Source organism: Perca fluviatilis, chromosome 4 (genome assembly GCF_010015445.1).
Source record: "Perca fluviatilis chromosome 4, GENO_Pfluv_1.0, whole genome shotgun sequence".
NCBI lineage: Eukaryota > Metazoa > Chordata > Actinopteri > Perciformes > Percidae > Perca > Perca fluviatilis.
In genome coordinates this window covers 29,224,260-29,242,829 of record NC_053115.1, presented here as the reverse complement: position 1 = coordinate 29,242,829, position 18,570 = coordinate 29,224,260, and the positions used below count along the sequence as shown (strand labels likewise).

General features: G+C 39.3%; 1 protein-coding gene across 2 annotated transcripts; it reads left to right on the top strand.

Moving 5' to 3' along the window:
• The first annotated feature begins 650 nt into the window (after positions 1 to 650).
• On the top strand, positions 651 to 18,120 carry cept1b (choline/ethanolamine phosphotransferase 1b). Of its 2 annotated transcripts, none has more exons than XM_039798978.1 (10): positions 651 to 864; positions 2,155 to 2,420; positions 4,280 to 4,454; positions 6,688 to 6,835; positions 7,506 to 7,647; positions 9,786 to 9,870; positions 10,222 to 10,353; positions 11,759 to 11,917; positions 12,470 to 12,595; positions 14,498 to 18,120. In XM_039798978.1, exons 2-10 carry the CDS (start codon positions 2,227 to 2,229, stop codon positions 14,618 to 14,620), a joined length of 1,284 nt encoding a protein of 427 aa, XP_039654912.1. In that variant the 5' UTR covers positions 651 to 864; positions 2,155 to 2,226; the 3' UTR covers positions 14,621 to 18,120. The 2 variants fall into 2 exon arrangements, with proteins under 2 accessions (XP_039654912.1, XP_039654911.1); XM_039798977.1 differs by having other exon boundaries at positions 2,126 to 2,420.
• The last annotated feature ends 450 nt before the right edge of the window (positions 18,121 to 18,570 follow it).

Here is an 18,570-nt window from a genome sequence, read left to right as displayed (position 1 = left end):
AAATTATTTACAGTGTAGCAGTCTGTAGGCTACTTTTGTTCCTTGAAATAATCAACTGACTACTTTTATTTAATAGTGACTCTGCAGCGTCAGGGAGTAAAGTCTGGGAATGCAACACTAAATAGTGACTGAATCATGTTCACTTCATTCTTTCAGAGTTTAGAGCGGTGCATGTTTAAACATATTATTGGAATGCCTGTAATTTAATCTTGTGAAAATGTATATTAAACTCTGTGGATGCACGGATGTGGTCTGTGTGCAACATTTTTGTTTAGCTCACCGTGTGCTAAAACCCCCAGACAGTCAAATAACTTTCACTAGACTTCAGTTTCTGGTACCTCCCAACATAAACAGAGCATGTGCTTGTTGCAGAAAATATGTGTCAGAGAACATGAACATGATGGAAGAACTGAAACGATTAGGGCTAACAGGTGCAGGAGTAAATAGATACTGGAGAGTGGTCAAAGTGGACAAGGCAGAAGATGCTTGGTCAGCTTAATAAGAACAGGACTGATGAGGAAAATCTGACATACTGGACACTGTAGGAGTTTACCATCTCCAGGAGGTGGCAGTAGTGCAACATTAAGGACGCAAGCTGCCGTTAAAACCCAACGAAGAAGAAGAAGAAGAAGAAGCTACGCGAGATTTACGTGATGGCTAACGTGAACTAGCTTGCTTTGACAACCACAGTGACTGACACCGGTCGTGGTGATCCACCTCCAGCTGCAAACGTCCCTTCGGTGGTCTCTAAGTAATAGAGAGAAACTTTAAAGCTAACCATCCACAGAGGCGTCTTGTCTGCCGACTTGAAGCGCCCTCACCGCATCTTGGACTGCCCACGGCTCTCGTCCTTTAACCGGCCAGGTCAGTTCAGAAGCTCGCCAGCTGTCTTTGGGGTAGCTAACTCATATACATGTAGCTAACTAGTCAAGCTAGCTTAAACTAGCCGCAGTAATCCGGGAGGTGTCAATAGTACACTCAGATTTAATTAATATCTTAATTGGGTGATGGTATTTTCAGCAGTGTAGCTAAGTATAGAGGAATGATAACAAGCCAATAGCAAGCGAGTGACTTTAAATTACCAAACTGACACAAGTCTTCCGTAGCTACCAGTCCAGCAAATGCTAACCTTCCTATGCTAATAGCGAGTGTGCCAGGCAGCATTCGCAGATCGCTGAAGAAGCAGGTTGTTTTGCTATCGTCAGTAGCTCAGGTTTTGCTGATAGTTACAAGAAATAGTTTAGTAACACAGACACGGACCATTGAGTTGATCTTTCATACTGTCTTTGTTCAATTCTGCAGATAATGGTGTCTTTGGTATTGATGTCATAGTTGTCATGTGGTAGTTGTGTACACTCCTGATCTAATCAAAATTAATCAGTAGTACTAACAATAACACGTGACAGTTAAGGGCAGTTTCTAATCATTTTGGTGGTGACTGACAGTTACTCAAAATGGCACAATACTTGAGTAAATATACATAGTTACTTTCCACCACTAATACTTTACTTGAGTATTTCAATTTTTTGTTGCTGCTTTATACTTCTATTTCACTAGCTACGTTTCAGAGGCAAATTTTGTACTTTGACTCCACTACGTTTATTTGATAACTTTAGTTACTTTGCAGAATCAGATTAATAGCACAGAAAACAATCAAGAAATAAATTATGATGTATTATTATGGATAAAGATAAGACTTTATTAGTCTTGCATTGTCAGCGCCATCTCCACAGAACTGTGGAGTAAGGTCTGGCTACACCACACATACATTCAAGGATCGGAGAAAAAACGCTCTGTGTTGTTTGCATTTCTTTAAACCATTCACAATCGTCTTGGGCGGCGCCAAGCACCAGACACAGCGACAGTGGCTCTGTATGCAAAATAGTCTCGGGAAGGAACGTGTTTTACATAAAATGTTAAATGAAGTTCACACAATACAGTAGCGTGAGCTATTTAAATTAGCTGGATCCATGGTTAAAGAACAAATAAACTGAGAAAATTATCAGCTTGATCGATAATAAAAACAATCATCAGTTGCTTCCCCGGTTTTGTGAATCTGTATTCATACAGTATTGTCACAGGACAGTATTGTGATATTGGTTTCTTGTTCCTGGGTATTGTCCAGCCTCATCCAGCCCCACTGTGGATCTTTAGACCCAACGGCAGGACAGTGGCAGAGGCGGAGCCAGAGCCATCGGGGACCAGACCAGCAGGCAGAAGGGCTCCATGAGCGCCACGGGGCAGCAGCAGCAAGCGGGGGGCCTGCGGTCTCGCCGAGGCCTTGGCCGGGACAAGGACTCTGGGCAGGGCATGGGCATGGAGGCGGCCTGCTGGCTGGCCCCCGGAGTGCTGCGCAGGCTGATCGAGTTGCCCTCACCCCCCCTGTCCCGACACCAGCTCAAGAGACTGGAGGAGCACAGGTAACACGCAGTCCTGCTCAGATAACTGAGAAAAATTGAAATAAAACCTCCATGTGGTGTTATTTAATCTCATGTTAAGTGAGTTTATCTAGGTTTGTGGTTAAGCAATGATATGTATGGAACTATTGCCATTACTCCACTATTACAATGTAAATATTTGTTGTGCTGAATGTCACAGCAGGAGATTTGGATATTTCTATCTGCAGAGCTACCTGCTACCTGTCTGAATTTTGAAATTGATGTGAAGTGCTTTCAACAGCAAAACAACAAACCACTTCTCTGATTTCTTTCAAACGCAGATTATACTGAGCGCTGTTTTTCATTAACAAAAGTGTCTTTGGTTGAGTGTAAATGTACAGAGTTCGGCAGGCTGAGAGCGCATTTACCAGACAACCACCAAGATGAACTTTTAGTTCTTTTGCAAAGTTACATTTTTTTCCTTGACTATCTATCGCTGAGGTGACCCCTTTCATTGTAGCTGATGAAATCAATGGTTGACGGCTTAAGAGACACTGTAAGTTATAATTAAAATTGCAGCTCTTGCGATTTGAAAATTGCGCTCTTTCAAATAGTAATTAAAATATAAAAACAAGTAATACTTCAGCCCTAATTATCAGCAAGCCCTCGTCACGACTCTAATATTGTGTCACCATCGTCATTATTTCTGGGAGGTTAAAGTCATCAGGGGCCTGTACTACGAAGCAAGATTTGGCGTTAACGAGGTAACTTCAGGTTCCACCCAGGGTTTTGTGTATCATGACGGTGGATCAGTTGTTACCGGGTTGAATCGCCGTGGTAACTTATGCTGAACCCCTAACCTGGTCGGGAGCAGGTTATGTTGGAGATTAGAGATCAACCGGTGTAAAAGCACCGCCTACTGACCAATCAATACTCGGTTGATAACGGCGTCACCGTTCACAGAAGATCAGGCGGAGCTCGGTGCGCGGAGAGAGAGGTGGGCTCATAATAGTTAAAACATTTAGAGACCGACAACCCCGTTAACATTCCCTGATGGGGGGCGGCCTCTGGCTCACCCGGTGGGAGCGTTTGCCCCATGTAGGCAGGGTCCTGCAGCGGCGCAGGGTTCGGGTCCGACCTGCTGCCCTTTGCTGCGTGTCATCCCCCATCTCTCTCCCCCTTTCATATCTATCCACTTTGAAATAGAGGGGAAAAAGCCCCAAAAAAATAATCTTTAAAAAAAAGAAAAAAAACATTCCCTGATGGATATTTTTATGAAAGATATAGATTTTCAGCTGAGGGAATTATGTATATGCTATTTGTCGGCTTGTTGAGCCGTCTGTTGCCAATGTGCACATCGGTTTGAATTATGTTTTTATATTTTTGTATTTTCTCTCACGATCGCTTACCACTGCCAGGGTTGCAACTGAAATAATAGGCTAAAGCAACGACAGTTTATGGAAAGCACAAGTGTAATTATGGTCAGATCTGGTGCCTGACTGATGGAGAAGTGGTATTGATAAGCGTTGCGATTTACGCACAACAGCTTTGGCTTTTTTGCCGGCTTTCCTTCCTGCGTTTTGCCTGTAAAACCGTGTCTGCGTTCTTCATATTTATGTAGAATTATAGTTTGCTCTCCTATGTAAAATATGCGTCTCTGGTAGATGGTTGCGATTGGTCGTGCTGTGCAAACACCGCCTCTTTTATGTGAACGCGCGCAGCGCTGATTGGGAAACCCTGGGTTGAATGAACTAGTTGATAACCAGCGTCGTGACACAGCTTATGTGGGACCGCGGTTGTTAGGTTAGGTGAAGCCAGGTAGGTAACTGAATAAATCCAGGGCATGTTGATCTTGATTGGTAGTACAGGCCTCCTCACCTGGCTGTTGTCGGTCCCTGCAGGTACAGCAGTGCAGGACGCTCCCTGCTGGAGCCTCTCATGCAGCGTTACTGGGAATGGTTGGTGGGACGGGTCCCTTCCTGGATTGCTCCCAACCTCATCACCATCATCGGCCTGGCCACCAACGTCTTCACCACCCTCGTGCTCATCTACTACTGCCCAACTGCCACTGAACAGGTTAGTCATCACTCTGGAACACCGTTCTCCTGGACGCTCTTTATGTTCAAACATATTAAACACGCTTGCGTTTATGTTTTCATTCACCAATTAACTCCAGTGTCTGTTTTTGGATCTCTATTAAGCTACTGTCAAGGCAAATGTGTCCTGTTAAAGGATTACCAGGAAAGATCTGCTTTTATTTTATGTGAATGTTTTAAATGGTAGGTTAACAGGGAATTTTGTTTTAACTGCAAAGGAGAAAGATGATCGTGAAGGTGTGTCTACTTTCACAGTCTGCATGTATCAAAGTGTTGTTGTTTATTGACTGTATTATTATCATAAGCTCCCCTCCCTTCTGTTCATACTGCTCAGCAGCCCGCTCTGGGAATATCTGATTACACTGGAACCAGATCCCAAGCACAGCAACGACAAGGGACCCCTGATTAGGGTTGGGTAATAAAATCAGAACTTTTTTGGGTACCGTCCGAATTACGTCAGCACTTCCGATTCACGTTCAATCAAACGGTGCCAAATTTCGGAACCTGAGAGCGTGTAAGGGCGAGCTTCTCTGTCCTTAATGCATGTGTTAACAGAGAGCGGGGCTCAACTCCGACACACACACATACAGAGCTGCGGTGTGGACGGAGCAAAACTACCAACACGGCCGTTTGAAAAGTAGTTACACTTTTCAAAACTCCACGCAGACAGCGTTTGCTTAATATAATATTAATGGCGAGCCGAAAGTGGTTGCTGTGCTGTACTTCCTCTGAGACAGGTAGGCACACCAGTGTTCACTTATGCCCTGGGACATGACTGACAGGCTGGAGCAGGGGCGGATCTAGAAAAATATTTATGGGGTGGCGAGAGGGGGGCAGGAATTTTTGAGGGGTGGCAAAATATGTCAGACGTATATTTACTGAATTTAATCAGTTATCACAGTTTGATGAGAAATAGTATATACACGCTACAAAAGGGCACAGGCTGCTATTTACAAACTCCTACAGACACACTTAATCTCATGCAATCAGTGTCCTGCATTTGAGGTTTCATTTGAAACGGTTCATATTAGGAATAAGTGACCATACAATGTGATCTCACTTAATAGGAGCTATAGAAGTATGATAGAAGTAAGGGGCATTATCACAGGAAAGGCATTCAGTTAAGACACAGGTGATGAGTGGCAGATGTGTGAGAGGGGAAGCAAACTGTTTTCGACTGTGTCAGAGAAGGCAAGGCAGCTTTATTTGTATAGCGCATTTCAGCAACAGGGCAATTCAAAGTGCTTTACATAAAACATTAAAGAGCAGTTAAAAACAATTTAAAACAATTTAAAAACATTAATAAAGAGAGGCAGCGATGCAGGCAGCATTTGTACAAGATTAGGAACTGTCATTGATTAGTTCTAACCATCAGACTGTGTTAACACACACTAACATTTTAGCCTGGGAGTGTATTTTTAGGTTCATTTGTTTATTTTTTTTTTTTTTTTATATTTAATCTGAGCAATAGATCTAAAATACATTCTACACAAAATATAAAAACTCATCTCCCCATCTCATCACACTTTCACACTGACAACTTTCCCTAATTATTCATATTTAACCTTTTACCGTAATTCGTTGCTGCCAACTGGGGTGGCAGCAGGGGTGGCAAGGCTTTCTTTTAGGGTGACATTTGCCACCCTATGCCACCCCGGTAGATCCGCCCCTTGGCTGGAGGTTGTAAGGCAAGGTAACTTTATTTCTATACCACCTTTCAGCAACAAGGCAATTCAAAGTGCTTTACATAAAACATTAAAGAGCAGTTTAAAAGAGATATAGAAAATAAAAACGAATAACATCCAAATACAAGAATAAAAGTTACAGTGCAGTGTGAGAGAAATTAATAATTTATAATTTTATAGTGTGTAAGGACGGGTTTGGGAGGGGAGAGGGAGGTGTTTTATTTTGTGTGGTGTGTAAAATCTTCTAAATGAATAACAAAATGTTCTAAGTAAATAGGTTTGGAATTATTTTACAACTGAATAACTTTTTTGTTATTACAGAGGGTACCGAAAAAAGGTACCGGAAACGGTTCCTAACCCTACCCGTGATTTTGACATAGGGTATTACACACACTGTATGCATTGTGATTTCATGTATTGATTTGTATAGCTAAAGTCACCTGATCGGACGAGATCTGCTTCAGCTTGTTTTGTTTTTCGGGTTTCGAGATGGAGTGACTCCTGCTCTATATGAATGTTTTATTTCAGGCTCCTCTCTGGGCGTACCTGCTGTGCGCTGTGGGCCTGTTTATCTACCAATCGTTGGACGCCATTGACGGGAAGCAGGCCAGACGCACCAATAGCAGCTCTCCGCTGGGCGAGCTGTTTGACCACGGCTGTGACTCCCTCTCCACCGGTCTGTTTTCTCCTGTTTGACTTCATTCCACCGTGTCTCAGTGAATCTGAAGCCTCAAAATCCGTTTATTGGTATTTCAGATAACAAAGAAACAGTAAATACTGCATCCATATTGTATAAAATTATTACAAAAAATGTTTTACATTTAGATAAAAAAACAATAGGTCCTGTACAATAAATAAACGGTTTAGATATTAATCAAAGTACAAAGCTGCTTCACATAATTATTTTTGACATCTCACATTAGGTAATTATTGTAGCAAAGAGTTAAGAGCATATGTATTGCCTAGCCTCTGCTACATAATCATTGGTTATGAAAGGTTACCAAGTCTCATGAAATGTCTCACTGGTACCACGTAATGTAGTTTTTCCAGTTTTACTGTAGGTGCTGTATAACGTCTTTGAGCAACATAGGGAACGTGGCAGGCTGTGCCTGTTTCCATTTCAATAGAACACATCTGCACGCTAAAAAGGGTTATGAACCTTGCCACTGTGAAAGTGGGTCCTCTAAAAGGACTGTCCTCTCCCAGTACTCCAAATACAGCCAACACTGTGTCAGGTTCTACCTCGTGTCCCACAGTTTTAAATATTGAGTTTCAAATACTGCAGAATTTTGGCCATAACTGAAGCCCTTTATTTTAACGCTGCTGGTGTTCATGCGTCTCTGCAGTGTTTGTGGTGTTGGGAACCAGTATAGCAGTGCAGATGGGCACCAACCCAGACTGGATGTTCTTCTGCTGCTTCGCCGGGATGTTCATGTTCTACTGTGCCCACTGGCAAACATACGTGTCAGGAACGCTGCGCTTCGGCATGTGAGTCAACAAAGCTGCTTGTTTTTTTTTAGTTTGTTGGTTGATGGTTTTATACTGTTTTTTTTTGTTTGTTTGTTTTTTTAAAGCATAAACATCATTTCCAGCCATTTGTCTATTAAGTCTGCTAATTTCAGGAGTTAAAATTCAGTCCTTAGCAGGTCTAAGTGTTATTTTTCAATATTGCCACCAATACCTGAGTTCAGTGATTCCACAAAAGCCTTTTTTTAGTACATATAAAATGCATCCGTATTTAATGTTATCTTTAAATTTAGTTTGGTCTGTAATCAATAATGGAGATAATAAGGCAAGAAACTATAAATTAAAAACAATACAACATATTCATACAACATAGAGGTTTCTGAAGCTACAGCTTGTTATGCCTTTACAATACATCACATTTTACATCAAAAGCTCACTGCAATATCTCAAGACCGTTTGTTGAAAAAAGAGTGACATGAAGAAAAGAAATCTGAAGATTTTCATTTAAAAAAAATATCCCCACAAAATCATTTATGTTTTTCTTTTACAGTGCCAAATTTTATTTTCAATGCAAAAATATACTATCGCTATTCTATCTCCATAATAAAAGACACTGTCGAAATGTAACGCATACTATGTTACATCTGGACAGTTGGTCAGACTGAGCAAACAATTACCCTTTTTCTTTCGGAATTTGTTTTATAGATTAAAGTATCACTTTATCTTAAAACTAGTCTAGAGCAGGGGGAAACAGCCAGCGTGGCTCTGTCCAAAGTTCCAAACTTCACCTACCAACACCTCTAAAGTTCACTGATTAACAGGTTGCATCTCCTTTGTTTAATCTGTACACAAACAGAAATGTAAATGCGACTTTCTGGAGTCTCCTCTGGATGACTGAAATGTATACTTTCCGTCATTGACGGAACAGAGGAAAGAAAAGAGCCAATGAACCATTAAAGATTGCAGGGTACAACCCCCGCAGCGCTGCCAGATGAACTCAAGTACCCCTTGATCAAGTCCTAATCTATGTTCCAAATGGAATGTATTTCAAGATTGTTGAACTGTCAGCATTTAGCTTGGTTCGGTCAGCAATCGTACTGCTGTGGTTTCCACCGTTTACCCATTACCTTTAGTGAATAATTTCAATGGTTTAGTCCGTACTTTTAGCTAACCATTTCAGCCGTTAAATCGTTACTTTAAGCTAACTATTTTAACCATTTATCCATTACTTTCAGCTATTTAGTTCTACAATTTATTCATTACTTTTAGCTACCTGTTTAAACTTTCTAACTAGTTTGAGTATTCAGGTGTTACAGCTGATACAGTGGTTCTCATAAGTTTATGAACCCATGCTAAAGTTGACTAAAAAGAGGAATAAAAAAAATCATCTTTTGTAAATTGATCTTAATGCCTTAATTCAAAAAATTAGGAAAAGTCCAACCTTTTAAGGAAACCAATTTTCTTTGTGAATGAATAATGTATCGTAAATTATTAAATGTTCTTCCTTAAAATACAGGGGGCATAAGTGAGTACACCCCCTATGTTAAATTCCCATAGAGACAGGCAGATTTTTATTTTTAAAGGCCAGTTATTTCATGGATCCAGGATACTATGCATCCTGGTAAAGTTCCCTTGGCCTTTGGAATTAAAATAGCCCCACGTCATCACATAGCCTTCACCATACCTAGAGATTGGCATGGTTTTATTTCAGTTAGCCTAATAGCTGGTTTGATTTGCATTGAGAGATGATTTTATGGAAAGTACCATATGATTTTTCCTATTTTTTTAATTTAGGCATTAAGATCAATTTCCAAAAGATGATTTTTTTATTCCAATTTTTAGCATGGGTTCATAAACGTATGAGCACCACTGTATATTATTTTATTCAAATCATAATTTCATTTTTTTTTTCTTCAAATTAGTTGCTTTACGATCTTTCCACATACCCCCGTCAACAGCACAAGTACCCCCTGGGGTACAAGTACCCCTAGTTGGGAATCACTGCTCCAAAGTTAACCTGTGTGGTGCAGAGGAAAACAACAGCGTCCCATCAGCTCCACGTCCGGCAGTGTGTTGTGGAAGAAGGCTGCAGGATGACTGTGTGCTGCTAGCCGTCACTAATCCTCACTTTCAACTTTCTGCTTTCTCCTCCCACTCAGCATTGATGTGACTGAGGTGCAACTCTTCATAATAATCATGTATTTGCTGGCCGCCGTGGGAGGATCTGCTTTGTGGCAGTCAATGGTAATTGTGATCGGTTCTACTTGCTTCAGATTGAGATTAGTGAGACTGATGATGCCATAATTATATAATATGTGTTTTGTTGCTGTAACATTGTCGTTTTGACTGTTTTACTGCAATTGTTATCAGAAATACAAAAAAATGTCACTCTGAACACTTTTACCACTCTCTAACATTACTCATAATGCTTTCATTGTGGATGTACATGTAAAGGTGAATGTGCTCACAAACTACAAAAATAGCTTGGAAATTACATTTAATATCAACACATCTTTTGATGTAAACTTTGCGTCTTTGAGTCTGAGTTGTATTATCATTCCTTAATTTCTGTGTTTTTGATGTCTTGATTCCTAGATTCCGATCCTAAATATCCAGATGAAAATGATTCCTGCCATCTGCACGTTTTTAGGAGCCATCTTCTCCTGCACCAATTACTTCAGAGTTATTTTTACAGGAGGTGTGGGCAAAAACGGATCCACAATAGCAGTAAGTCTGGAAACGTCTGCACTTCTCCTGATAGGTTGGTGGTCAAAGAACTGGTCGATGGATGTTCTCCCAGAGCCTGACATGTCAGTCAGAGGGTGGATATTGTTTTATCACAGATAAATCAATATAGAAATGCTTCCAAGCAACCTCATTGCAAGATGTTCTTGCATTGTACATGTGTATAGTGACAATAAAAGGCATTCTATTCTATTCTATGTAGGGGGTAGAAAACAAACCAGAAGCACAGAGTTGTTTTTGTGCCATTACCTATTCTATAACCCAAGAAAAAACTCACATAGTTCGGTATCAACATCTGGTTTAGCATATAAACTGGGGAGGAAGAAACCGTTTTGAGACACCTCACACTCTTAATGTGCGTTTGTCTGTTTTGATGAGTACAGCAAAAGTTTGTCAGGTTGTGCTTTCATACCGTGACGCCTGTTGATAGTTTGGGACACACCGTTATCGTGGTTCGGCTGTTTTCCAAGATGGCGCCCGCATGTAAACATGAACGCTACTGTCTTTTATAATCTATCTTTTTAATAATCGGTCTGTACACTTACAGAGTTGTCAATGCTTCGGTTTACATGTAGGGACCCTCATTGTGCTGCCGTTGAAGTGTGGTGCTATTTTGAGCCTTGTTAGTGGTATAAAATAGGGATTTACCCTCTGCCCCGAAAGCTAGCGTTAGCAGCTAACCACCGGTTTGCGGTAGCTTGTTTCAAGCTAGAAACGCATTCGATTTGCATGAAAACATGTCCCAGAGAACGATCGACTCGGTACACACATGTTGTTAACCCCTAGGTTCATTTTGCACTGGAATTGTCCTTTAATTTCTTGTAGAGTTAACTTTTTGTAGTCCCAGTTAGCGTCATCACTGCTACCAGCCAATATTTCTCCATGTGTTTGCTACAGCAAACAAAATGTTGAGTTTTGTTTTGCACTAAAATGTCCAGACTCCATCAACAACACTACCAAATACCCTTCTACATTGGTTTTCAGCTAAAAAGGTGCTTTAGAGGTTTACTCTTTAATTAACAGTAATTCTGTTAGTTAGCCAAACTAAAATTGACTACTGTCTGTATGCACCCCTCCTATGGTTTTGATATTTAGAAAATAAGATTGGATGGCTATGTAGCAGTCATTGATAAATATTGTGGTACTTTTGAATGTTATTCAATTGGTCCATGTGACCTGCTCCCAGGCAACCAAATTCCTAACTGTAGAAACATAATGTGCTTGAGTTAATACATTTTTTTTTTCTTTCTTATAATACATCTGGTACAAATACTAGCAGCTCAAAGTTTCTGAGCAGAATAAGTAGATTGGTGTTCCAGATTGTGTCTGTTTCTACTGACTTTAACCATCTGTGTTTTTTTTTTTTTTTTTTTACCTCTGTCCTCAGGGAACCAGCGTCCTCTCTCCAGTTTTACATATTGGTTCAGTTATAATTTTGGCGATGATGATATACAAGAAGTCGGCTGTCCAGCTCTTCGAGAAACATCCATGTCTTTATATCCTGGCGTTTGGCTTTGTCTCGGCCAAAATCACCAATAAATTAGTTGTAAGTCGAACCCACTTTTTACTGTACAAGGGGTCAAATACAATGCTGTGGTCACAGAAAGAATAAACTAACAATGTTGATAACATGGCAATATATCATCTCATACTGACTGAATTATCATGGTAATCACTGTGGTTTACTGCTACTACTTTATTCTGGAAAAGGACCGATGTTCATAACCATGTCAAAAGAGTTCATGGCCAAATTGTTCTACTGGGTGCTAAGACTCGGATAATAAAATAGTGTTATATATTATTCTCTTCAAATTGCTTTAAAATTTGTAATTTAATAAATTTAATAAAAGAAAACGGTGTTTGTGTGTGTGTGTGTGTGTGTGTGTGTGTGTGTGTGTGTGTGTGTGTGTGTGTGTGTGTGTGTGTGTGTGTGTGTGTGTGTGTGTGTGTGTGTGTGTGTGTGTGTGTGTGTGTGTGTGTGTGTGTGTGTGTGTGTGTGTGTGTGTGTGTGTGTGTGTGTGTGTGTGTGTGTGTGTGTGTGTGTGTGTGTGTGTGTGTGTGTGATGCTGACTGTGTGTGTTTTTCCATCTGTCCACAGGTAGCACATATGACAAAAAGTGAGATGCATCTCCACGATTTAGCCTTCCTGGGACCAGGACTACTGTTCCTGGATCAGTATTTCAATAGTTTTATTGACGAGTACCTGGTACTGTGGATTGCACTGGTAAGTACACACATGATGCTAGCTTTGGATAAATGTGCTCAGGAATAGTATTTGTGTGTACGTAGGCAGCAAAGGCTATTATTTTTAAGTCAAGAGTATGATTTTATAAGTTGCAACTCTTGGATAGTATGTCAAATTACGAGATACAAATATAAGAGGACATACTACTACTACTACTATAAGTCAATATTACTGAATCATAATTAGGACGTCAAGCAAAACTATGATTTTTATTTTTTTTAATTGGAACTATGAGATAGTAAATCAAAATTAGGATGTATCAAAATTATGAAGTATTAAGTTAAAGATCTGAGATATGACACTGAATTACATAGGGCTGGATCCCAATATTCGTTCCATAGGTAGGGATTCGATTTTTAATTTTGGGATTAGAATAAAAAAAATTAAAACATGCATGCAGGCTGAAATTTACTGTGGAGTTTTGTCTCAGCCAGGTACGGAGAATAGTTGAGTTACCAGAGAGCAGTCTGACTCTGTTTGTAGAAGCCTGTATGGTCATACTGTAGCAGCCTAGTGTCGTTGTCAGGTGATATGATAAAGCTAAACGTAGTATAGCCATTCCTAACACTCACGCTAAAGCTCTAGTGAGGCACCGGCTGGCTGCATTCACTCATAAACACTGCGTCGATGGGTGGGGGGGGACTGGTTTTAGGAAGTGGGCACGATTGAGCCCATGATAGTTTTTTTTTATTTTATTTTTTATTGTAAATTAGGTGTGACTGTGGTTGAAAAATTTTATATTCTGATGTTTGGTATTTCACTTGCGTTGAATATTTATTGTTTTACTGATCTGCCCAGAGACTACGGGTGGAAAATAGCTGCATTGTACCAGCTACAACCTGGTACAATGCAGCTCTCCTTGTTCTTAAACAAGGTTAATGTTAACTTGTGCATTGTCGGTCAGTGTAACGCTTATCAGTTCAATTTTCTAAGCACATTGGACATTTGGAAAAACAGAAAAATGGGTTCAAATATCAAGTTTTTTATTTTTTTCCACCTTGACAAATTGGATCTTTAACCTGTTTTTCCAATTAGCTGTTTTTTAGTCAGAGGATCCGAAATTGAGAAAATTACAAAATTGCGTCTGAGCTCCAATTATTCAATACTGCAATGGTATTCTCTTCCTCTACTTTGCGGAATATGCAGGTCATTAACTGCATATGGACCAAAAAAAACAAAAACTGATAGACTTTGGGGTCAGAGGTGCTTGCAACTGATGGTATCTACATGTCTGATCCTCTGAATAAAAACAGAAAATTGGAAAAACAGTTTAAAGATCAAATTTTTTAATTTGTCATGGTGGGAAAAATTGGATATTAGAACCCATTTTTCAGTTTTTCCAAATGTCCGTTTGTGCTTAGAAGATTGAACTGATAAGCGCTACACTGACCATTGTCCCTGTTTAAATGAAATGAATCAAAGAGATCGTCACTCGTCAGACGGTCCAGTAAAAAGTCACGTCTTTCCGTTTTATGCCTGCGGCAAAAAGTTGAGTCCGAATCAACTTTTGGAGAAAAAGCAACCGGACGTCAATCTGCGGTGGACAATCTTGTAACCGGAGATCAGGCTCGTCTGTCCGTATCGCGGCGCGCGAGTCCCGTTAACGTTACTGTAACCAGGAAACGTCACCGCCTCGATCACGATTTTAAACACTATGAAGGTAAAAAAAAAAAAACGAGGAAAAACACAAGGTGAAAAGTATGAAATACTAAATTGAAATTGTGATTTTTATAAGTTGAAAATATGAGATAGTAAGTCAGAACTATGAAATGGTGAAAATTTGAGCTACGTCCAAAATGATGAAATGATAGATCACTGAGTTTTCTTTTCCTGTCAGCGGTGTAGAGCTCCTGTTTGACGGTGTTTCTTTCTCTCCTGCAGATCATTTCCTTCTTTGACTTGGTGCGTTACTGTGTCAGTGTTTGCAACCAGATTGCCTGCCATCTTCACATTTTTGTTTTCAAAATCAAGCCTTGTTCAGTGCTCAGTTCAGCGCCTCACTGAGGACACGCCGGCCATTACTGACTCTGTCCCTTTCCCGTTAGTCGCACTCATCTTTTCTTCCCTCTGTCTTCCACGACGCAGGGGGATGACCTGGTGTAAAAGTATGTGCTTCTGCCAACTGAATGTGAGGACAAATAATATATATTAAGTTACTGGAGTATTACTGTCATCGTTTCTTTTTCACCAGTGCAGAATTTGAATTTGTACCCGTTTTCATCTTCTGCACCAGTAATAAGCATTCTCCTTCTGACAAACTCATGAGCAAATATTTCAGGAGAGTACAGGTGCTACTCGCTATGTTCAAGGAGAGCAACTTAAATGTCTTTTAACTGTTTGTGTGCAAAGAAAATGTATAGGAAATGAATCAAACTATTTGCTTTTCATAATTATAATTTTTTTTTTAAACATTTGCATAACTTTACCCTTTTGTTATTGTAAATACCAAACTGTTACACTGTCTGTGCGTTTTTCGTTTAAGTTCAAAAATCCTGCTTTGACACGTTTATAAACTGTCATGTATATGATTTTTAAAACCACTTTATCTCCTGCCCGTTGCACAAAACTGTGCAACTGATCAGCAAAAATGTGGTTTTGGAGGAAACTTAATGCCGACTTCAGAATGTTGTCATTGAACAAACCTGCAAAATATTCACTGCCAATGTTGTTTGTTTAGTCTGTCAACTGAAACCACTTGGTTAAAACAAGACATGGGATATTAATCTCTGGGTAGGGATTTTGTGTGTATTTATTGTCCCGTGCAATGTTATTTGGGAATATATTCATCGTGATGGTTTGGTTAATGCTTAATGGAGTTAGGCTTCCTCTACACTTTTAGTCACTTTTATATATGCACAACAGAGAAACACAGCCACAATCAGATTTTTGTTTACACGTAAACAAAAATATCTAAACTCAAAGGTCCACTTGCTAGCATTCAGAGCTATGCAGATGTGGATGAAAGGTCTGAAAGCTAGTAAGAAGGTCTTTGAGGTCGAGAAGGAACTCCCATGCTCAGATTTTCACTCATTTTGATAGAAAAAAAAAAAGAGAGGTGTTTTTCACTCCACCAGCGGCCACTTGTCACTTCACATTGTCTTTTACACTCCACCTGGTATTATGCTATATTTATCTCATTGTCAACTAATCCCATGAAAAGACCAAAAACATATTGTTGGTTTTGGTTGGGAACTGTTGAGCAAAAGAAAAGTACCGAACATCACCAGACTTCTCCTCTTAAAAAGAATGACTCCCTGCCACCTCGACTTATTTAAGTATACATCACGCTCCTTCCTGTGTTGCCGGTGGATGCCGCTACTTAAGTGAACCAGCGTTTTTAAAATGTGTCCATTATTAACATTGTCTGGTCGACATTGTGTTTCCCCCAAAACGACATACTGTACATGGTGGTAGCGAAAACGGACGGTGGCCTAAATGAGGTCACACAATGACGTCACAGTTTTGAAGGTGGTGACTGGCGAGACTTGGATACATTTTTATTTTATTTTTTTTGTCCCTGACAGTTAATTAAAAACCTGTTTTATTTCAAGTGGCTGCTGCTCACTCCGCCTCCACATCTAGCAACATCATCTGATACTGAGTGGGTGTTTAATGTCGCTGCTTCTGAACAGAACCTGTGCTGATGTATTCATGTTGAGAACATGTTTTGTCCTTGACAGAGATTATAGTTTCTTGCTTTTGCATATTGTGCCTGTTTTTGTTTGTTTTTGTCGAACAGCTCCATTTGGAGACGCTTTACTAAGCCGCTAATTTGTTTAAAATGTTTAAGAAGATCAACGATGCCAAGTGTTGAGCATCATTAATTACAGCAGCTTCAGAACTTTGTCAGTGTCTGAACTGAAGTTAAGATTCAGGGTGGGTTTGTTGCAATCTGAACGCTGTTGGGAGCGGGGGACAAACACACACACAAAAAAAAGTGTTAAAGGGTCACTTCACCCAAATCACAGAAACATTTGTCCTTGAAAGCCTTGTGGTATCTTAAGATGGAATATTAAAGAGTATTATGAGATTTATACAATAAAGATGTAACATTCTTAGAAAAAAAGTTGTACATCATTAAAATAAAGTTGTAGTTCTGAGTAAAGAAAAGTTGCATATAGAGTTGGGCTTTACGAGAAAAAAGTGTTGAGAATAAAATGATTAGAAGAATAAGGTTTCGGTATTTTGAGAAGAATGTAATGGCAAAAAAAGTAAATTGTTAACAATTGGGGGAAAAATACATTAGTTTTAGCCAATAAAGATAATATTTTAAAGAAGAAAGTTAAACTCCACAGTTGTCATTTAAAAAGTCAAAATATTATCGAAGTAAAGTTATAATTGATAAGTCATGATTGCTTCTGAAAAGGCTCACTGCCAATAGGGAATAAAATAATACATGTTTCGACATCTTTGGAGAAAATAAATTTCAATTATCGGAATAAAGTAATTCAAAAAAGCTGCAATATTTGGAGAATAAATTCATGTTTTTTTTTTTTAAAGACAGGACTAGCTGTTATTTTGATAAGTAATATGAAGTAAAAGAAAAAAAATGTAAAACAAGAAAAAGTGTCAATACTTCTAGAATAGTTATAATACATTAATAAATATAAAGTTGTTACTTTGGGAAAATTTGTTTGAGAAAGTCGCAATATTTCAAGAATAAAATCGCAATGTTTTAAGAAATCATGTTATGAGAATAAAGTTGTGATTTTATGAGAATTGTCACTGAAAACTCACTGCAGTTGAGTTTTTCAAATGTAATTTTCCAACACTGAGCACCACTGTGTCATTCTCCTACGTTGTGTTGGCTTGACGGCAGAAATCTTTGCTGTGTAGATCTTCAGATTTGTGTGAACTGACCCTATAAGGAACAAAACTCAACGTCAATTTTTCTCAAAGTGTTTTAATTTGACAGATGACATGCAAACGACCAGGTACATTATACATTATAGAACACCGTTGACTACAAACAGTATTTGCTTGAATGTCACTTATTATCTATGATTAGATGTTCTAATCCTTTATTTGCTACAGTGGATTTCTCGGTAAGGCCGTGTCTGATCAGTTCAGTAGGGTCTTTTAGGAGAAATGGAAGATAAACTGATGATTTGTATGAGTATAGGCCTACTAACGCATACTGCTTTACAGTGTGTGTACAATAGCTGGAGATTGTGATCAGCTTTTCATAGCTCAGTGCAATAACAGCATCAATAGCTCATGTGCATATAGTTACTGATGTCAGGTCGACTCTCATTGTTAGTAATAGGTTTGCCTTAAACAAGTTTGGTTTCTATTGTTTTGTTCAGAGCTGTTGTCACTGTGTGTATGTGTCTACTCTTGAAAGCTTGTGTAGAAGTGTGTCTTATGTTGGCCAGACTGCCAAGCTCAGGTATACGTATATCACCAGTGTGCAGAACAGTGTGTTCTTAGAGGAATACGGTAAACAAGATCACCTGACAATCTCTCCATCTACCAATGCAAATAAATTTCATACACACCAGGAACCAGGTTTCTACTTGTGTTTTAATGGAAATTGTCAAACTGATGGAGTCACATCCTCGTTCCTGCTAGCCTAACAAGCCAGGAAGACCCACATTAAGATGTTGAAGACCCTGTATATGTATATTATATTGTATATTTTACGAAGTTATGAAATATATTTATAACTTATAATACTTATGTCTTATCAATGGCCTCTGCTGGGTATTGTGGAATGAAATTAAGTACATTAAATAATGTTTTATCAACCCACTCTTCCTCTCACCTGCTGCAGTGTCAACTGATGCCACCACTCTTGCTAAAGTACATAAACTAAAGAACAGAAATTGTTTGAAACCCATGACCAAAATAGTCATACATTCTGCCAGTGTGTTACTTATGGATGGAATTCTAGTGCAAATAAACGATTCCCTTTTTTGGTGGGGACGCTCTGGAACTCCCTTAAGGACCCCCAA

What these genes read in the sequence shown, in the direction of transcription:
- cept1b (XM_039798978.1), top strand. Translation starts at nt 2,227, where the DNA reads ATGAGCGCCACGGGGCAGCAGCAGCAAGCGGGGGGCCTGCGGTCTCGC. An exon ending in CTGTGACTCCCTCTCCACCG is followed by an intron (nt 6,836 to 7,505) that starts GTCTGTTTTCTC and finishes GCGTCTCTGCAG; the next exon opens with TGTTTGTGGTGTTGGGAACC. An exon ending in AAATCACCAATAAATTAGTT is followed by an intron (nt 11,918 to 12,469) that starts GTAAGTCGAACC and finishes ATCTGTCCACAG; the next exon opens with GTAGCACATATGACAAAAAG.